The 19189-nt window shown below is 36.7% G+C and overlaps 1 protein-coding gene across 1 annotated transcript in view; it reads right to left on the bottom strand.

Annotated features, from left to right (window-relative positions):
* CSNK1G1 (casein kinase 1 gamma 1) overlaps positions 1 to 19189 on the bottom strand; it is a 158225-nt gene that overhangs the window by 80630 nt on the left and 58406 nt on the right. Inside the window, exons 2-3 of the mRNA XM_054565295.1 lie at positions 13124 to 13526; positions 3921 to 3961 (exon numbers count right to left, since the gene is read on the bottom strand). Of these exons, the coding sequence (XP_054421270.1) occupies positions 3921 to 3961; positions 13124 to 13304 (222 nt within the window). The 5' untranslated portion in view covers positions 13305 to 13526. The remainder of the gene's footprint in view (positions 1 to 3920; positions 3962 to 13123; positions 13527 to 19189) is intronic.

The following is a 19189-nucleotide window of genomic DNA, read 5'->3' as shown; positions in this document are numbered from 1 at the left end:
AGTTTTTACGAATCCTTTTTTCTTTGCTTCCTTATGTTCCAAATCATTGATTTGATTCTTGGCTTCATTCATTCTACTGTTGTTTCCCTGTAACTTGTTCTTTATTTCACTTAGTGTATCCTTCATTTCTGACTGAATCTTCTTTATGCTGTTGAGGTCCTCATTAAGTTCCTTGAGCATCCTTATAACCAGTGTGTTGAATTCAACATCTGATAGGTTTCTTATTTCTATTTCATTTAGCTCTTTCTCTGGAGTTTCGATCTGCTCTTTCATTTGGGCCATGTTTCTTTGTCTCATTTTGGCAGCCTCCCTGTGTTTGTTTCTATGTATTAGGTAGAGCTGCTTTGAGTCCTTGTCTTGGTAGTGTGGCCTAATGTAGTAGGTGTCCTGTAGGGTCCAGTGGCACAGCTTCCCCTTTCACCCACGCTGGGTACTTGAGATGCACCCTTTGTGTGGGCTGAGTACACTCTCCTCTTGTAGTTGAGCCTTGATAGCTGTTGGGAGGTCAATGGGAGTGATTTACCCAAGCCAGTCAGCTGCAAGAACTGACTGTGACCAGTGACCACCAATCTCCTCCCTAAGTGGAGGATCAGCTGTTCAGGAGCAGGGTGGGGGTTTTCCAATGTGGTCTGTATCTGTCCACAGGGTGCGCAGGCTTGGGTTTCCTGGGTATTGCAAACCAAGGTCAGCTACCACCTGTGTTCTTCTGGAGCCATCCAGCATGAGCTACAAAGCAATCTGCAAATGGCTGCTCCTACGGCTGGGCTTAGAGGTTCCCAAGCAAAGCTAAGCTGTGAATCTACATTGGCTGCTGCTAGTGTCCAGCCTGGCACCACTTAGCAAGAGCTACGGGGTTGCAATTGTGGGCTCCACGAGGCTGGTTGTTGCTTGTTAGAGAAGATTTAGGAAGATGTGAAGGATGAGCCAAAACCAGCCATTCGAAGGGAGAAGCCACTGTTCACAGCCTGGGTGGGCCCCAAAAGCTGGGTATGACAGCCTAAGGGAAACACCAGGGCAGGCAAATAGTGTGAGCCAGGTTGATGGAGTCTCAAATATGGCTGCCTCCTGCCAGCTCTGTGGCTCTGTTGGGGGATGGTTCATGCAAGAAATGAGGCTTCTGACAGCTGTTCTATCTGGGAGAATGTCCCCCAGCTCTCGCCCTGAGGCCAGACACTTCAGTTCCTCTCTCATGTCACTTGTGCCTTTCAAGCTGCTACCCCAGTGCTAGAGCTCAGAGGGAGTAAGTCTGAGTAAGTCCATGTGTGGGTCTTTTAAAGGAACTGCTTGGGAATCTAGAAGTTTCTCTCATTGACTTAATCCCCACTGGTTTTTCCAGCCAGAAGTTATGGGGACTTCTCTTCTGGACACTGGAATCCTGGGCTGGGGAGCCTGGTATGGGGCTGGGACTCTTCATTCCCGAGATAACCCTCCCAAATATTTATCCACCACAGCACCACACATGGGTGTTGGCGTCTCTGCCCCTCCTGCTAGTCTGGATGGATGTGGTTTCTTTAATTCTGTAGTTGTCAGACTTCCATTCAACTTGACTTCTGATGGTCCTGAGTAATGGTTATTTTATAGTTTAGCTGTAAATTTGATGTGGTTGTGTGAGGAGACAATCTGTTTTACCTACACCTCCATCTTGGCTGAAAGCCCTCCAAAATCCACATTGTATATGATTTTAAAAATAGGTTCCTAGATATCCAAGAAACAAGAGCCCACAATGAAGATCCACACAAAGCAGAACTGAAACAGTACCAGCAGGGCTTCCTTTTATTTCTCTGCCAGAGGCTGATTACATTTCGACAGAGGGCAAGCTTTTTGCCAGAATCACAGTTATTCTGGAACACACATGCCTGCCTGAAATCCTAAACCAACAGCAGCCAGCTACCTTGTAGGACTGTAACACTTAAAGCCAAGTCTGCTGTTACAATGAAAAGAGCTCAATTACTGCCCTTACATCTCCCAGAAAGAACACAGACCAGCAACAAGAGAGGACATAGACAAGATTGCTATCCTCTAAAAAGCCTTTATTTAAGATTTGTTTGAACCTTTATTTAAGATTTGTTTGAAAGAGAAATGAGATACTAAGATATACCATACTAGGTAACATGAAATCTATTTTTAACTTTAACTCATCCACAAAACAGAACAAAAATTCAGCAGCATTTACAAGTAAAATGCAATCATCAGTCATGCCAACAATACATTATGCAAGTTTTATCTAAATAGACTGACTAGTATAAATCTGAAAGAAGAAATCTAGACAGAAAGAATTGTCCCAACAGAAAGAATCAAAAAATGTCTTGATAAATAAATAAACAATAACAAATACACAGTATTGAAGCAGTATTTTAAAGTATTTTAGGGGATGCTTCTTCCTGTTACTATTCTTACAGAATCAAAATTATTACAACTTACCAAAGTAGTACAAAAGAAAAAGTAAAAGAACAGATGAACTAGAGGACATATTTACAAAAAAACCAAGTTTGTATGAAGCTTTTATGGTTAATCCTTTCGATAGTCAATCTAAGAAAATATTTGGCGTGCATTGTTACATTTATTACCTCTCTTCTTGTTCCCATTTCTTCAACAAATGGAACAAGGTAACAAAACACTTGGTTCTCTAGCAGCTACCTGTTCTAAGCCCTGGTCTTTGTTTACCTCTTTGTAGAGAAACCAGTCTGATAACTGTCAGTTTTTCACAAGACAACTCTAACTTCTCCACAAACTGACAAACTGAATGACAGGAAGGGACCAACCACAGAGCAGGTGTGGATATAGTTATGTGCAATACATTAGAAAAGAACAGTCTTCAATTGTCACAAGATGTGTTCTTCAACCATTAACTCCTCTGTTTAAAACTAATAATGTCCAAATCTGCCCCAAACTACCTGCAAACCCAGGGAAACTTACTAGAATTAGTGGGAGGAAAACATTTATACAAGTTTCATAGAAACTAGTCCTATGAAACATTTCATATAACTAGAGATGGTTTTATATCAACCTTAATTACAAGATAAAGAACTGTTTCTTCTAAACAAATTAAAATGTTTCTAAATGTTTCCAAAATTGTTAATCCTTAAAAATAATATAATTATTTCGACTGCTATTTTCAATGACTAGTTAATTATTCATAAGATTAGGAATGACAAAATCAATTAAACTCTTTGCTTCCAATTTGACCATATGATGCATTTTTCATGTTTGGCTGCTTTTTAAGACAATGGTTAGATGATTAAATTTGTTTCTATACTAAATATTAATAAATATCTTATATTTTAAAAAAGATTCAGTCGCCTTGACCAGTGTGTCTCATTTGGTTGGGCACTGTCCTGCAAAGTGAAAGACTGCCCACTTAATTCTTGGTCAGGGCACATGCCTGGATTGCAAGTTTGGTCCCAAGGTTGGGATGCATGAGAAAGGCAACCGATCAATGTTTCCTTCACACATCAATGTTTCTTTCCCTCTCTTTCTCCCTCTCTTCCCCTCTCTCTAAAAATAAATAAATAAGACCTTAAAAAAAAATGAATCTGCCATATTCAAGAAAATGATAAAATTTTCAAATGATTTTATCTTTTAAAGTAGCATTGTGAAAGGTACAAAGTTCACCAAAATTACTGGTTTTTCCAGTGATTTCTTTTCTGCTTGTTATTTTTTATTAATTATTTTTGATTCATCATGCTTAACGTTATAGTTAGCATCATCTAATGTATACATCATCTAATGCATACAGTGATTCATGACTGCAATACTATATATAGGTGAAGGAAAATTACTATGTGGGATCATATGCAAGAGAAAAAAATCAACCTTAGTATTTTTGTAAATGCTCACAATTATTTCCTGTAAAAAGAAAGATGTGAGAAAAGCAGTAAGAGCACCAACATATACTTAGTACAAACACAGATTCTACTCACCAGTTTGATAGCTACATATTCATTGGTGTAGAGGTTTTTACCTAGGGAAAAAGCAAAATGTATGTTTTAGTGACATTTATTCTGGAAAATGCAAAGCAAACCTGTAGCTTACAGGTCATGAGAAAGGTCACATTACCATATACGTAATATTGTTTGTAAGTGAAAAGCTAAACAGAGATGATGAGACCCAGCAAGACAAAAACAAAAACAGCTTGACTATTTGAAAATTTAAGTTAGACATGAGAATTAAAAAAAAAGAGAGAAAACAATTCTCTTTTTCTGTCTCATATATTCATTTTGTTATTTAACATTTTCCAACTATTAAACCATGAGGCAAAAAAAAAAAAAAAAAAAAAAAAGGAGGGAGAAGAAGAAAAAGCCATAATTTCAAAGACACAGAGATTTTAACTTTTGGCACAATAAGCACAAACCCTCAATTTTCTAACTCACTGAAAAATGGGGATGTTTAATTCATCTTTTTATGCCTAGCAACAAACATATCTCAGTGGTCCCCAACCCTTTTGGCACCAGGGACCAGTTTCCTGGAAGACGGGATGGGTTGGGAGGGGCGGTTCGTAGTAAGGCAGAGCTCAGGTGGGTTTAGCTCCCTCACCAGCTATGGAGGTGGGGGAAGGAGACAGGACTTGGAGCTCCAACGAGCTTCGAGCTTTGCTGGCAGCCAGGTTCCTAACAGGCTGTGTGAATCAGAGGTTGGGGACTCCTGTAGTTATCTGATATACAATAGATAAACAGATGTTTGCTAAGGAGAACGAAGTTGACTTGATATCCGGAGAAGGTTCTTCTGAGAAAGTTATAGGGCAATAAAAAAAGGTTAGTTTAGAATCAGATTATGGGTAATCCTAAATGCAAACATAGGAGTTTCAACTTCATTATTCACCTTGCTGTGAAACTGTCAAAGATCTTGTGCTAAGAGAAAAAGCATAATGGTGAAAATTGTATTTTTAAAATACTAATCTGGTCCCAGTGAATAAGATAAAAGAGAGGATACATAGAAGTAAGATACATAGCAAGTTTTTATAGCAAAACATTTAAAGATTAACGTCTACCACATACAGTGTGATTATGAAGATTACATGAGTTAGAACACATCAAAGTACTTTGTTAGCTGCAACATGCTGGATAAATCTAATTTTTATTACTTCTTTTATCATTGTAGGTATGAGGCAATAATTTCTGAAAGAGAACAACTTAAAAATAGGATTTATAATCAAGGTATTTTTAAGAAAAATCTAACCACTTCTGGATTGTATGTAAACATGAGGGATAAGGAAAAAAGAAGGGTCAAAATTGAGGCTCAATCAGTGCAGAACAAAAAGAGAATGGAGAAAGCAGGCAATGACCATTCCACTCTACCATGCCTTCCTCCAAGTTCTCACTAAATTATAAAAATGATAGACAAATTGAGAAATGCCCTCATCTTCAATTTTTATATCTGTATAAAAGAATATAATTGTAGAAGCATAATAAATGAGACAGTCTGTGTAACACCAAACATGATGACTGACATATCACAAAATGCTAGCTTGCTTTTATTTGCTTATTTTTGGGGGAGGAGGCGCGGGCACCAAAAGAACTGAACACATGTCACCCTCCTACAAAGCAACTATCCTTACACCTAGAAGCACTGGAAGTGACTAGATAATTCTCTGGAGCTATGCATTACTTGAATAAATTCCTTTGCCAGGGGGCATCATTAAGACAGAACAGGCCTACACAAAATTCTTCCACCTGGGAAGCTAGACAATTCCTCAGTCACTATCCTCAGTGATAGACAGTACTCAAAAATTTTGCTCTAGAAGACACCCTGGCCAGGTAGCTCAGTTGGTTAGAGTGCTGTCCCATTACACCAAGGTTGTGGGTTCAACCCCTATTCAGGGCATATACAAGAAACAACCAATGAATGTATAAACAAGCAGAAGAACAAATCGGTGTTTCCTTCTTTCTCTCTCCCCCCCTGTTCCTCTCTCTAAAAATCAATAAATAAAAACATTTTTTTAAATTTGCTCTGGAAGAATTTAACTACATAGAGAGTTAAAATCCTGCCCATTTAAAATGAATGACTGCTTCAGCTAAATACTGATATATATATGAATATATACTGATTTATGTAATATATCAATAATTGTGAGAAAGGCAGGGAATTTAATGCATAGAAAAATACCCTTGATTAGATGGCACAATCCCAAGCACTCAAAGCTTTTAGTGTCTGTTACACAAAATCCACAATGCTTCCCAAGCTCACTTCCTGGCTATTGGTTCTTTTACTGTTAATGGGGGGGGGAAAACTGCATTAGATAGTAGTTTTTGGAGCTTTACATCTAAACTCAGTCCATTTGCTGCAGCAGTCCTGGATGTGATGCTGCCCATAAAATTCACTGCATGAAGACTTCCTATTTCATTTAAGACACCTACAGAGACAACATTTACCATAAGCTTCATCAGACACCAAGCATTATTTCAAAGAATGAGCAGGTCTCAATTCTCAGTCACACTGATAAAGGAACATATAGCCTCAGGCTCTCAGTTTGAGTTAGATCTCCAGCTTTCACATTTCCTTGCCCTAAAGTGAAAGCAGTACATTGATGAGTTACTACCTTGAACTTGTAAAAAACAAAATCCAGCCAAAGAACTTAAGGTAATTAGTAGTTAAAACAAGAAGCCACTTTTATGTAACTCAGACTGGCTACTATAGGTCTATGTAGGGCAAAGAGGACAGGCTAGCCTATTGTATCCACTATTCAGAGAGCATCTCTTTAAGTGGGCAGTATGATTAGGGCACTACAACTTTAAAGAAAAAAGCCAGAGGTCCTTCTCATTTATATTGGCTTAATTTTACTAGTATGTTAGTATACTATGCAGAAACATTTTCCAAATGGTTAGCAGTTAACAGCAAGGATAATGAAACTTGGAAAGTCCATCTGACTCTAGGACTCTTTTAACTATTTGGAAAGAGTAACAGCATGACATCTAAAACTTGTTTTAGTTGGTTCCATCCACAAATCCCACAAATTTGCAAAGTTATTGAAAAATCTTAACAAGGTTATAAAAAAAGTACAGCATATCAGTTTTTGTTGTTGTTGTTGTTGTTGTTGTTGTTTTGTTTTGTTGGCCGGCCTGGGTTTTGGCTAATATAGACAGTTCCATTTCAAAATGCTAAGATTTCCTAAGAAACTAGTAATAAAAAAGTAACATTTGATATTACAATGACTTCATTTCCAACTAGAGAACACTTTCAAATCTCACGTATCTTAAGACTACATCCTTTCAAATGAACAATTTTCAAAAAAAATTTTCTCTTAAAAGATTTTATTTATTTATTTTTAGAAAGAGGGAGAGAAACATCAATGTGTGGTTGCGCCTCTTACTGAGGGTCTGTCCTGCAGCCCAGGCAGGTGCCGTGACTGGGAACTGAACCAGCAACCCTTTGCTTCACAGTCCAGTGCTCAATCCACTGAGCCACACCAGCCAGGGCCAATTTTCAAAAATGTTTAATGTAGCAGAACCATATCTTTCAAACAAGATCTTATTTAAAATTTACTATATAGGTAACAGAGAAAGACTGAATCCTGCTTGCTCACTTTTCCTTTTCCATTCTTTTCTAGTGGGAAATAGGGGCTCCAAGACTTTGTGGAACACAATATGAAACCAATTGCTTTAGATAATATGCATCTGTAAACTGTTATTGATCACAACTGCCCAAAACAGAATTGGCTGCAGAAGCTGATGTTAGTTACAAATTCCAATTTAAATTCATTAGTGATCGTCAAGTAATTCAAGTAAGAAAAGAACAATTTGCAGAGAAGCTGTCACATACACCCTACTTTAGTCATAAAAGTTAGTGCCTTATTTTAGAAGCCAAGGAGGATTGTGTCACAGGACAAGCTGCTATCCTTAGCCAATTTACCTTTGTCAGAAACATCCTTCTGTGCTAATGTACTTTTGCATATTTCACAGGATACCAAAGAGGGAAAAGAGCAAAAAAGTCAACTCTTCGTGCCTCCATTTTCTTGTCTATAAGCAAAAACATTCTCTAATATCCTATTTCACAAGGATAATGTGAAGAATATTAAACACAGGTATTTAGCTATTTAATATGAAAGAAATGTCACCTATCTACTTATTCTTGCAACTAAGAAGGAAAAAAAAAGTTATTTGTAGACTAGGGATACACATTTTCTTAATTCTGTAGGAATACAATAATTTGTATCTTAATGCTTACATGATTCTTTCTAAGCCTGATTCAGCAGAAGACTCACAACTTAGAAACAAATCCTCAAAACATTCCCCATGTTTCTCAATTAATAAAAAAGCAACCTGTAATCTGTTTCCAGTTCTTTGTGTTCTCCTACCTTTTATCCATGACCAATCTTCATCAATCTTCCTTTCTCAAATATTCAAAATTTCTTTCTATTGAGGCAATATACAGAGGTAAGAATAGTAATAATCTTCCCATTAAAAAATAGACAAAGGCTGCCAAGCAGCAGCTCTTAGAAGGAGAAATATAAATTAATGTGTAAAAATGTTCACCTTCACCCATGAACTAATGCACATCTAGTAAGGTACCATTATCTGCATCAGACTAACATAGATGAAAAGATTCTTGATAATGTTCAAGGCTTTTGAAGGGGCAGGGAAACAACCAAAGAAATGCGTGTATGTGCGCGCGCGCGCACACACACACACTCACACACACAGAGTGAATGGAAATCATCTTTCTGGAGGGCAAACTGACAATGTGTGACAAAACTGTACATATGCATATCCTTTGACTCAGAAAGTACACTTCCAGAATTTATCCTAAGAATAATAAAATAACCAGCCAAGTTTGGACTACAGAAATGTACTACAAGTGTCTTCAAGAATGTTCAGTACATCACTGTTTATAATATTAAAAAACAAAAAAGAATTATATGTCTTTGGAGATACTTCTAAAGTAGAATTTTAAAAAAAATTTTTTAAATAAACATGTCATTTTCTGTTTTAAAATTTTTCTATAAAGAATATTTTTTGCTTTCTATTTATTGTTTTTTTTCTGATTACAAAATACATACACTCATTAAAAAGAAAAAAAGAACAAAGGGGGGAGGAGAAACACCTTAGAAATAAACAAACAGAAGTGAGAGACCAAAGACAGTAATTAATTAGTAGTCTCCTGCTTGGCCCTTAGGGCACAAGGCTCTGCTTAACACCCCACACCTCTAGAAACTCTTCTTTTTACTTTTCAACTTCTCCAGTCTTCAGGCTCCTTCTTGTCTAGCATCCCTTAAATGCACCCTCTTTCTCCCGTTCATCCAAGTTCAGCATCATCTCATCATCCAGGATTGTATGTTTATTAACACATATATGGTGATGAATTCTTAATTCCTATTCTCAAGACTAAACTTTTCTAAATTGCAGATTCACATTTCTGTATATGCTGCACACTCCTCAAAGTCAATATATTCACAAACTCAACCTGATTTCACCACCACCATTCTAGTCCTATATTTCTTCTCTCCATTAAAGGTTTACTCAGTCACTTGGTCTCCCCAAGCTGACAAACTAAGTCATCTTTGACCTCTTCCCCTCAAATCATGCCTAGAGTCTACTTCTGAAATTCCTCCCTAATTAATTCCTTCCTCTCCATCTCATTGTCATTTTCAGAGCTAAGAACAAAAGCAGGCCTGGCCATTTCTGACCTGGACTATAGAGCCAAACAAACATTCTTAAGTGACTATTATATGCCATACACAGTAAAAGGAGTTGAGACTACGAAAATTTAGTAAAGCAAAGTACTACCATCAAGCCTATCTGGAGACAGAGAGATGGAAGAAGATAATACAATATGTCCAGTACTACAATTAGAGCAAAATCTGTAAGATGTCAATCTCTTTCCTATCTGAGCAAATCTTACAACTACCTGAATTATCTTTTTAGAATACAAACCAGATCATGTCACTCATCTGTTGTAAAACCCTGATGATTCTACTCCACTGCCTATAGGTTAAAGTCTAAATGCTTTAATACCATGCAAAATCTTCATAATCTGGTCCCACCCTACCTAATAGCTTCATCTATTACTTTCCTTTTTCACTTTACACCCCCTTACCCAGCCATTTATAACTAATTGCTGCTCTAATATATGCTAACCAGTTTCACAACACCTAATGTTTGAGCATCCTCCCGCTGCCAGAGAGCCCTTCTTCCTTGTGCCAGCCAATGGGAAGTCCTGTCCTACTCTCAGCCTCTGACACTTTCATTACTCTTCTCTGCCGATGTAGTTTTTACACAAACCATTATAATACTTATCACTTTGTATTATAATTTGTTTTTTTTCTTTCCCTCTATCACTAGCTGTGAAATTCCTAAGGACAGAAAACATATTCTATTATTCCCATAGTCTGGAAAGATAGTAAACATTTAAGGAATGTTTGTTAAATGGATAATGAAGTGAAAACAGATCTGCAGAGGACCAAAAAGTACTAATTCTAACATTACAGTTTTGGTTCAGTCTGGAATTCACGCCATTAAAGCCATTACCTACTACCACCCCCACATACCAGAAGCCCAAGGAAGCCCATGGTATTTTTCTTCCCTCTTCCTATTCATCTGGCTATCTATCCATTCATTCCACAAATAACAGTGAGTAATACAGGCAGAATTCTTACCCCCTACGGGGCTTATATTCAAGTAAGAAGAGAGAATTAACAGGTACACAACTATATAAAATCAATTCAGATAGTGATAATGTGATGAATAAAATAAAGCAGTTATACGGGACAGAATGTGGCTGAGAGAGAAATGTGCTACTTTAAAACAGAAGGGGTGCCCTGGCTTTGTAGCTCCGCTGGTTAGAGCACCGTCCTGATATGCCAAGGTTGTGGGTTTGACACCCAGTCAAGGCACATACAACAATCAACCAATTAATGCATAAATAAGTGGATAACAAATCAATGTTTCTTTCTGTCTCCCTTTTCCTTCCTCTCTAAAATCAATAAAACAAACAAAGAAAATGGATGTGGAGAAGTCAGAGAAAGTTTCTCTGAGGCTGTAACATAAAAGCTGAGGGCTGAAGAATGAGAAGTAATCAGCTAAGCAAAATTTGGGGGGGAAAATCTGCAGGCAGAAATAACTAATAACTATAAAAGCTCCAAAGCAGAAATGCACTTGGCTGTTTGATGGACAGAAGAGACAGTGTGGCTAGAATAAAAAATTAGTTTGGAGAAGAGTCATAACCCTGTAACCAGAAGCCTTGGTGGATGACCATCTCTGCACCTGCCTTGAGTTTGGAATGTCCTAGTTTACATCTTTCTGTTGTCTATACAGTCTTCTACTTACAAATATCAGAGTAAGAAAATGATGGAATGGGGTATAATGCACACCCTCTTTCTAGAAATATGTCAAATGATTCTGAAAGTACCTTTTCTGGTTCCTGTTGATAAAAAGTACTCCTAGACACAATGCTATAACAATATGGTCCCAGGGCTAATGAAAACCTGATAAGCACGCAAGAATAAAACCACTTGAAAAGAAAGACAAGGTCTTTCTACTGACAACAGGCAAGTCAAAATGAGAACAAAATTATCCTACATTCATGAGAGGAAATAAAACACAACACTCTACTACTCTGAAAATACACATGGGCTACAAATTTACCCTTTATCCTTTTAACTAAACGGATTTTTCCATCCCTGCCTAAACTTAAAGATCATATATTACAAATCTAGACCTAAGTAAATGAAACAATTTTGGTTTTCATTGACCAAGGTTTTTCTTCAATTTTATAGAAATTAAACAATTTTATGATATTTTGAGAATATATGGATTTATATGCATTATTATCTGCCTCTCAGCACAATTTTGTGGATGTTTATGTCATAATCTATTTGATTCAAGTACTACCATAATGTTAGAGCAAAGTCAATTCATTATGTAAATGAATGTTTATGAAAGTAGCTGTTAAAGCAACTCAGTAGTTACTAGGAACCCAAGCAGTATGAAATCACACATCCTACTCCTATGCCTGTAGCATCTGCTGGCTTTGCTAACCCGAACATGAACACATCACTAAATGTGAAGAGCCTTTCATTATCCTAGTCAGGTCTTCAAATTCCAGGATGCCAGCCTTCTATCAGTAAAAATAAATTCATTCTCAGCACCTCCAAATTCAATTCTGCACCCAGTAATCTCTAGCTAGTATCGTGGTATTTCCCTGAATCTCTCTATGGGGGACCAAAGGTAAGACTTTTTCCTTCTTTTGCAGAATCGTCAGAAGTAGCAGAGGTAACAAGTAATAATCGTCTTATGCTCCTACACTCCCATTCCCCTAAGGGCCAAAGTCTCCTACGAGAGGTCTTCATAATAATCCACAGGGTCAGTGTTTATGAAGAAAAAGAAAACACTTTAGCTTAAAAGAGGACCTCTTCACATTCTCCAAGATGATATCCGAATTCATACATTTGTAAGATCTTTAATTTTCTCTTCCTCAATTATCTAGGAGGTGAGTCATATATAAATACCCAATATTCCTCCTTCCCAATTCCATATCTTCAAATTGGTATATTTTGTCATTATTCACCATCTCACTCAAAAATTTATACTTGAAATAAAAAATCTATTTCCTTGTGGGAAATAAAATTGCATAATTTCGTCCTCAAGTTTTAGCTAAATCCTGATGCTGGGACTTCTGGGAAGAAATGCAAACATAGTATCAGTTGGAAAGCCTCTCTAAACAGGATGTATATCCTTGCAGATTAAATTTGGGTATTATTGCTTTATTAGGGGCAGGGTTTGAATTTGAACAAGACTTTACTCCCTTCTCAAGGTGTGGGGTTCGGGGCCAATAGATCTAGAGTACCTGGGGATCTGTTAAAAAGACAGAATTAATTTAGGGCTCTACCTCTCAGACCAACTAAATCAGAATCTCCATTTTATTCATTTTATTCTATCTATATGCAGATCTCCCTGTATCATAAAATCTCAGAATTGTTGGAAAATTTAAAAGCCTATAATCAAAGACATAAACCTTGCATAACAATTATAACTGATAATGACAATCTCATTCACAAACTCTTTAGTCCTTGTAACAACAGGTCTTCCTTAAAAGAATTCCCATAAAATTATAGACTGTCTTAAAACACACCACAGCTTATTATAGCTGCTGCTGTTGTTAGTGGAAACCACTGATATAACCAAGTTCTTACCTAATCTGAGCTCTCCGAAGTTCCCACATCCTATCTTCTTGCCAACTCTGAAGTTGGGTCCCACCATAAGAACTCCAGAGGATGTTGAGGAGCCAGATGGTCGGGAACAGTGTGTACTCCTTTGTGCCATGGGTTTAGTGGTCCGTTGTTTTTCATCCTTCTCCCTACTAGGGTGGTCCATGATCCTACACGATAGAGTCTCTCCACAGTGAGTAGCCTCAGGATGTATACCTCTCTTCAATACAAAAGTGTGTCCAAATAAACCGTAGTCAGAGAAAGGTAAGAACTTCTTTTGGCACCATATTTATGTTTCTAATATATCTCCAAGGGATGAAAAACCACTGGATCGTTCTTGTAGGACATGTAGTCTGTAGGTCTCAAGCATAGGAGGATATTTTGTAATCTAGGTAAAAATAAAAAAAAACAGAGTTAAAAATGTAATTTTAAAACAAATTGAGAGTGTTACCACTAATTAGAATGGCTCTTATCCAAAAATGAGCAAAGTGAATAACTTCCTAAAATGGGTTTTCGTTTTATATCCTCCAACAGTTTAGCCATCTGGACTAGTTATTCATGAGGTAACATAAGCTCAGTAGGCTGTACAACACGGCAGCTATAGGAACACACAAGCCTTTAATGTGAAATGCCCTCTTCTAATACTGTACATGTGACCCAAAAGGAAGTTATTTGTTGGCTTTTTTATCACTGGCTAACAGAAAGATAAGGCAGGGTTAAACCTAGTTAAATAAACTGAGGACAATTAAAAGGCCTTCCCTTTAATTTGGACAGAACCTGTAAGAAATGAGGTCACACACCCTCCCTCCTCCGACCCCACCATTTATCAAGCACTGACAGCAATCACACAATCCCAAACAATTTACTGATGACAGAGACTACTTCTATAAAGGACTTTTCAAACCCCTAGTGGTATTAAGCAGTCCTAGACTAAAACAAAGCTTTGGAAAGCTCAACTTTTGGTCTAGTTTTCATTGTGGACTGAGTACACAAAGGCAGAGTGCTGGAAGCTGATCTTGTGCACAAATCCAAAGTGAAAATAAAACTGAGAAACAAAAATTCTTAAACAAACCTCATCCCCGTGGGAATTCTCCAGCGTCCCAAGTCAGGACCAAGCCCAAGACAAAAGTTTAAAATGAGACAATTTTGATGCTATTTTCCTTTTCTTTTAAGATTCTATTAATTTATTCCAGAGAGATGGGAAGGGAGGGAGAGAAACATTAATGTGTGAGAGATATATCAATCACACACCCTGCTCTAGGGACCTGGCCAGCAACCCAGGCATGTGCCCTGACTAGGAACCGAACCGGTGACCTTTCAGTCCACAGGCTGGCACTCAATCCACTGAGCCACACCAGCCAATGCTGATGGTATTTTGATAATCCAGGTGAGTATCCTTAACAAAAAAATATTCTTATCATTAATACACACTTACGTTTCACTTTCATTAAATATTTCCCTTAAAATTTCAAAGAAGAAGAGAACTGGAACTGCTTGGTTATTATCATATAAATAATACACAATAAAGCAAAAGTATCTAGTCTGTAAGTTTCTTATGTAAACCTGTGAGATGACCATTCAAATGGGTACATAATCCAAGAATATGTTTACTTAATTATAGTAGTAAAAATTGTTTATTCTCATCTTTCTGTTTTCCTTGCATTATTAAAACTGCACAATGACTTTAGGCTTCCACACAGCTAATCATTAACAAAATACATTTCTCTGAATTCAGAAAATACATCTACAGTCATAATGTATACTAAGGAAAAAAATGAGGGCGATGAGACGAGGTCAGCAATTAGTGCTTTACCTACATAAGCAACATTATGAATTTATGTTTTTCCTCATTCTTTTTCATATTTCCAACTGTACCTAATATTCTCCGATTATCTTTGTTCTTCACCCAAAGTTCTTCAAACAATATTAGTAAGAACATGGAAATACAATTTAAGATGTTTTATTTAGACAGTCCCATCTTAACTGGTGGGAGTATGTCTCTGTATGAGAAACTGTCAATCTGTACTTTCTTCCCTTATACTATAAAATTTTTTGAAGACAGAAGTAGTATGTGTCTTAGCGTATACAAACAATTTTGAGCATTCAACTAACACCCAAATTTTCATAAATTACAATATCACTCACATAATAGTCTCATTTATAAGATTTGGAAAACTGTACTACCTTATCTGTTGTTCTTTATATTTTTATTTCTATCCACTGTTATATTAACAGATGGAGGTTATTTCTCTAATACTTGTCATTAACTTTCTCCATTGCACTTAGACACATGTAACATTAGGTGAAGTAATCAGACACAGCTCTCCTTTTCCATGTATTACTTGCATGTACACATTAGGAAAACATATACAATACTTGCAAGGTTAGAAACCTGCAGAAAACCAAAAAGTGCCTTCAGCTGGGAAAAAAATGATTTTAACATGTGCCTACAGACCAGAATAATACCTTTACTTCCTACATATATGGCAAAAACTCACAGTTAAGATTCCAAATTTCTAATCTATGCTTGGGACATCAGTACAGTCTCTTCCATAGTTAATGAAAAATGAATATTCAGTATCAGTTTATGTGGTACCTCTCATTTAAGAAGGCAAAATAACTGAACTAAAATTTTAAACATCCTATTTCTTTATCACCACCACCCACTGCTCAAAACTAATTCCTATTTTTTTTAAATTTTTATTTATTTATATTTAGAGAGAGGGTAAGGGAGGGAAAAAGAGAGGGAGAGAAACATTGATCATTTCCTCTCACATGCGCCCTGAATGGGGGCTGAGCTTGCAACCCAGACACGTGCCCTGATGGGTAATCAAACCAGCAACCCTTCATTTTATGGGATGACACCCAACCAACTAGGCCACACTGGTCAGGGCTCAAAACGAGTATTTGCTTCCCAGTTACAAACTTTTTGGCTTGTCATTTGAGTCCCTTCAGTATCAACTCCTTATTTAAATTCATGTTTCAAAAAGCTAGTGAATAAACACAGAGAACATCCATTCTTAGCCTTTATACTAAGAATGATCTCTTAACTGTTCTGTCTTATTTAAGGACTGTCTCATATCCTACATCCTTTGTGAAAACTTTAATAACCAATTCATCATCAACAGCTGGAGTACAACTATCTACACATTAGACCATTACAACGTACCACATTTTATTAGTATGTATTCTAATAGTTGATTTGATTATAAGCCTTTGAAATTAAAGATCTTGTCATATAAGCCCTGGCCGGGTAGTTCAGTTGATGAGAGTGTTGTCCCCATACATCAAGGTTGGCAGTTCGATATCTGGTCAGGCTACATGCAAGAAGAAACCAATAAATGCATAAATATGTAAATATGTGGAACAACAAATCAATCACTCCCTCTCTCAAAAATCTATGAATAATTTTTAAAAAGATCTTGTCATCTCCTTAAGTTTCTTGCTTATAATCGATACAAAATAAATACTGAGTAATTACGATAGTCTTGCTTAACAGAAAATGGATTGCCAGTGACATAACCAAATAATAAAAGTAAAGAGAACCCTAATTTACCTTGAGAACTCCTAGAATTCCACCAGCAGGAAGTTAGTATTATTTCATTTGAATTGAATAGTGTGAAGACACAGGCTAATTGGGGTTTCCATTTCACAAGGACATTAAATAGTTTATTTATACAGTTACTAAAAGACAGCAGATGAAAAGTTAGCTCAAGAACCAGGTCAAACAGAATGCTCACAGTAAGTAAGTTATATTTTAACATTATTTTTCTTAAAATAGCTTCTAAGGACAGCAGTAAAGGACAAATTATATACTTATATCTATTTATCTTTTAAAGATTTTATTTTACTTTTAGAGAAAGGGAGGGAGAAAGAGAGGGAGAGAAACATCAATGGGTGGTTGCCTCTTGCACACCCCCAACTGGGGACCTGGTCAGCAACCCAGGCATGTGTCCTGACTGGGAATCGAACCAGCAACCCTTAGCAGGCTGGCACTCAATCCACTGAGCCACACCAGGTAGGACTTTCTTTTTTAAAATAGTAAAAAAAGGGGGTGTAAAGGAGAGAAAATATATCAATATAATAAATAGAAGTCACCGGTTATGTATCTATTTAACATGTTAATATTATGATGAATACATATTTGAATTTTTACTCATACCAGCAAGTTCCTTAAGACTAATTCTAGTAGTTTCTATCAATTTAGGCATGCCTGAATTAAAGGGAAAAATATTTTTTAAAGTATGAGACCCCCACATATTCTTTGTTATCAAAAGTTATCATTTATTTCAGAAACTGTTTATACCCTTCCCAGAAGCATCACTCTATCAGTAAATCCTCACTTAGTCACTGAATAAAAATAGATTTAGACAAATGGTTTTCTTGACTGAGAAATGATAAAAGCTCTCTAGCAGATTAAAGAATCGCTACCTACAGTGAAATCAACAGATCCAAGTCTGCCAAGTTTACATTAGAGATGAAAAGTATAGCTATCTTCAGAAGTGATTACTGAAGTTTTCTTTCACAGACTGCTCTATATGTCATAGCATTATACTGCATTGAAGTGGGAGAAATTTATGCCTCTAGTAATTACCATCCTGAGCCAACATATTAAAAGATATAGGTCAAAAACAAGAGTAACTTTGGCCAAAAATCACTCTCTATAAGATAGCAATAGATGCTTTGTGGGAGAGACAGGCATGATCTTCTACCATGAATGAAATGACTAAACTAAATTTATTACTTTATACCATAGTATTTTGACAAGCTGCATGAAGTCTAAAAAAAAAAAAAAAATTAAGTCATTACAAAACCATCAAAAGAAAATATTAAAGAATTACAGTTGTGAATCTGTTAAGTGAAAATAAATAACTGATTTACAGTTTATTTCAAATTCCCATATACTGCTATTGTCAAAATTGAGGCACATAAATATTTAAAGTCAAAACACACTCAGCCATTGTTGATAGTCAAGACAAGTGGCTGATGGTCTTCTAAATCTCTCTCTTCTGAAATAACTTATGATGAAATTGTTTATTGGTGTAGGAACGCTGGATCATATGGTAAGTGTATACTGAACTTTCAAGAATCTCCGAAGTGACAAGACTCTTTTTTTCTATTGCTTCATCTACTACATGTTCGCTTTGATTCTAATGCTTACAGACTCTCAGTCATAAGTTTCAGCTTCAGGCATCACTTCTCACACTAGTGTCCAAAACAGAAATGAAAGACAACAGCGAAACAGTGTTTGTTTTTTGATAATAATAAAAAATCTTTCCTAGAGTTCCCAGCAAAATTCCCCTTATGTTGAGTGGCCAACAGTGTTTGCAATAATATCTGAAATTCCCACTGTCAGCTTCTCAAAGAATGGGATCAAAGCCTAGCCTGATGTTTAGAACACAGGGTAAATTATTAAGGGCAGTATAACACCCAAAGAAGGTGATCAGTAAACATTTAGTAAAAAATGACACCTGCATGTGTGCATGGCATGTGTGCTAAAAAACTATGAAAAATCATAGGACAATAAAAAAAATTATAGGACAGGCTCTTGGTTGGGGGCCATCCCAAACGTAAGGCAGGAAGATGGCTGCCACGAACATGATGTAAAAGTCATTGGAGTCGATCTACTCTAGGCTCCAACTTGTTATGAAAAGTGGAAAGTAAGTGCCAGGGTACAAGCTGACTCTGAAGATGATTAGATAAGGCAAAGCAAAACTGGTCATCCTTGCCAACAACTGTCCAGCCCTGAGGGAAACAAGAGTGCTATGCCATATTGGCAAGACTGGTGTCCATCACTACAGTGGCAATAATACTGAGTTGGGCACAGCATGTGGAAAACACTACAGAGTATACACACTAGCTATCACTGATCCAGGTGATTCTGATATCATTAGAAGCATGCCAGAAGGCAGTAGTGAGAAGTTAAATCATGCAAAATTTTTCTTTAATAAAACTGGCCAGAGCTTGGTTAAAAAAAAAAAAAAGTTATAGGACAATTTAAGTAAAACTAGAAGGCTCATAACTCACTTTAGCTTTTTAAAAAAATGAAAC

The sequence above is a fragment of the Pteronotus mesoamericanus genome, unplaced genomic scaffold (assembly GCF_021234165.1).
Source record: "Pteronotus mesoamericanus isolate MK-2021 breed Mesoamerican mustached bat unplaced genomic scaffold, CSHL_Meso_final contig_164, whole genome shotgun sequence".
NCBI classification, from domain to species: domain Eukaryota; kingdom Metazoa; phylum Chordata; class Mammalia; order Chiroptera; family Mormoopidae; genus Pteronotus; species Pteronotus mesoamericanus.
This window is presented reverse-complemented; position numbering and strand designations above follow the sequence as displayed.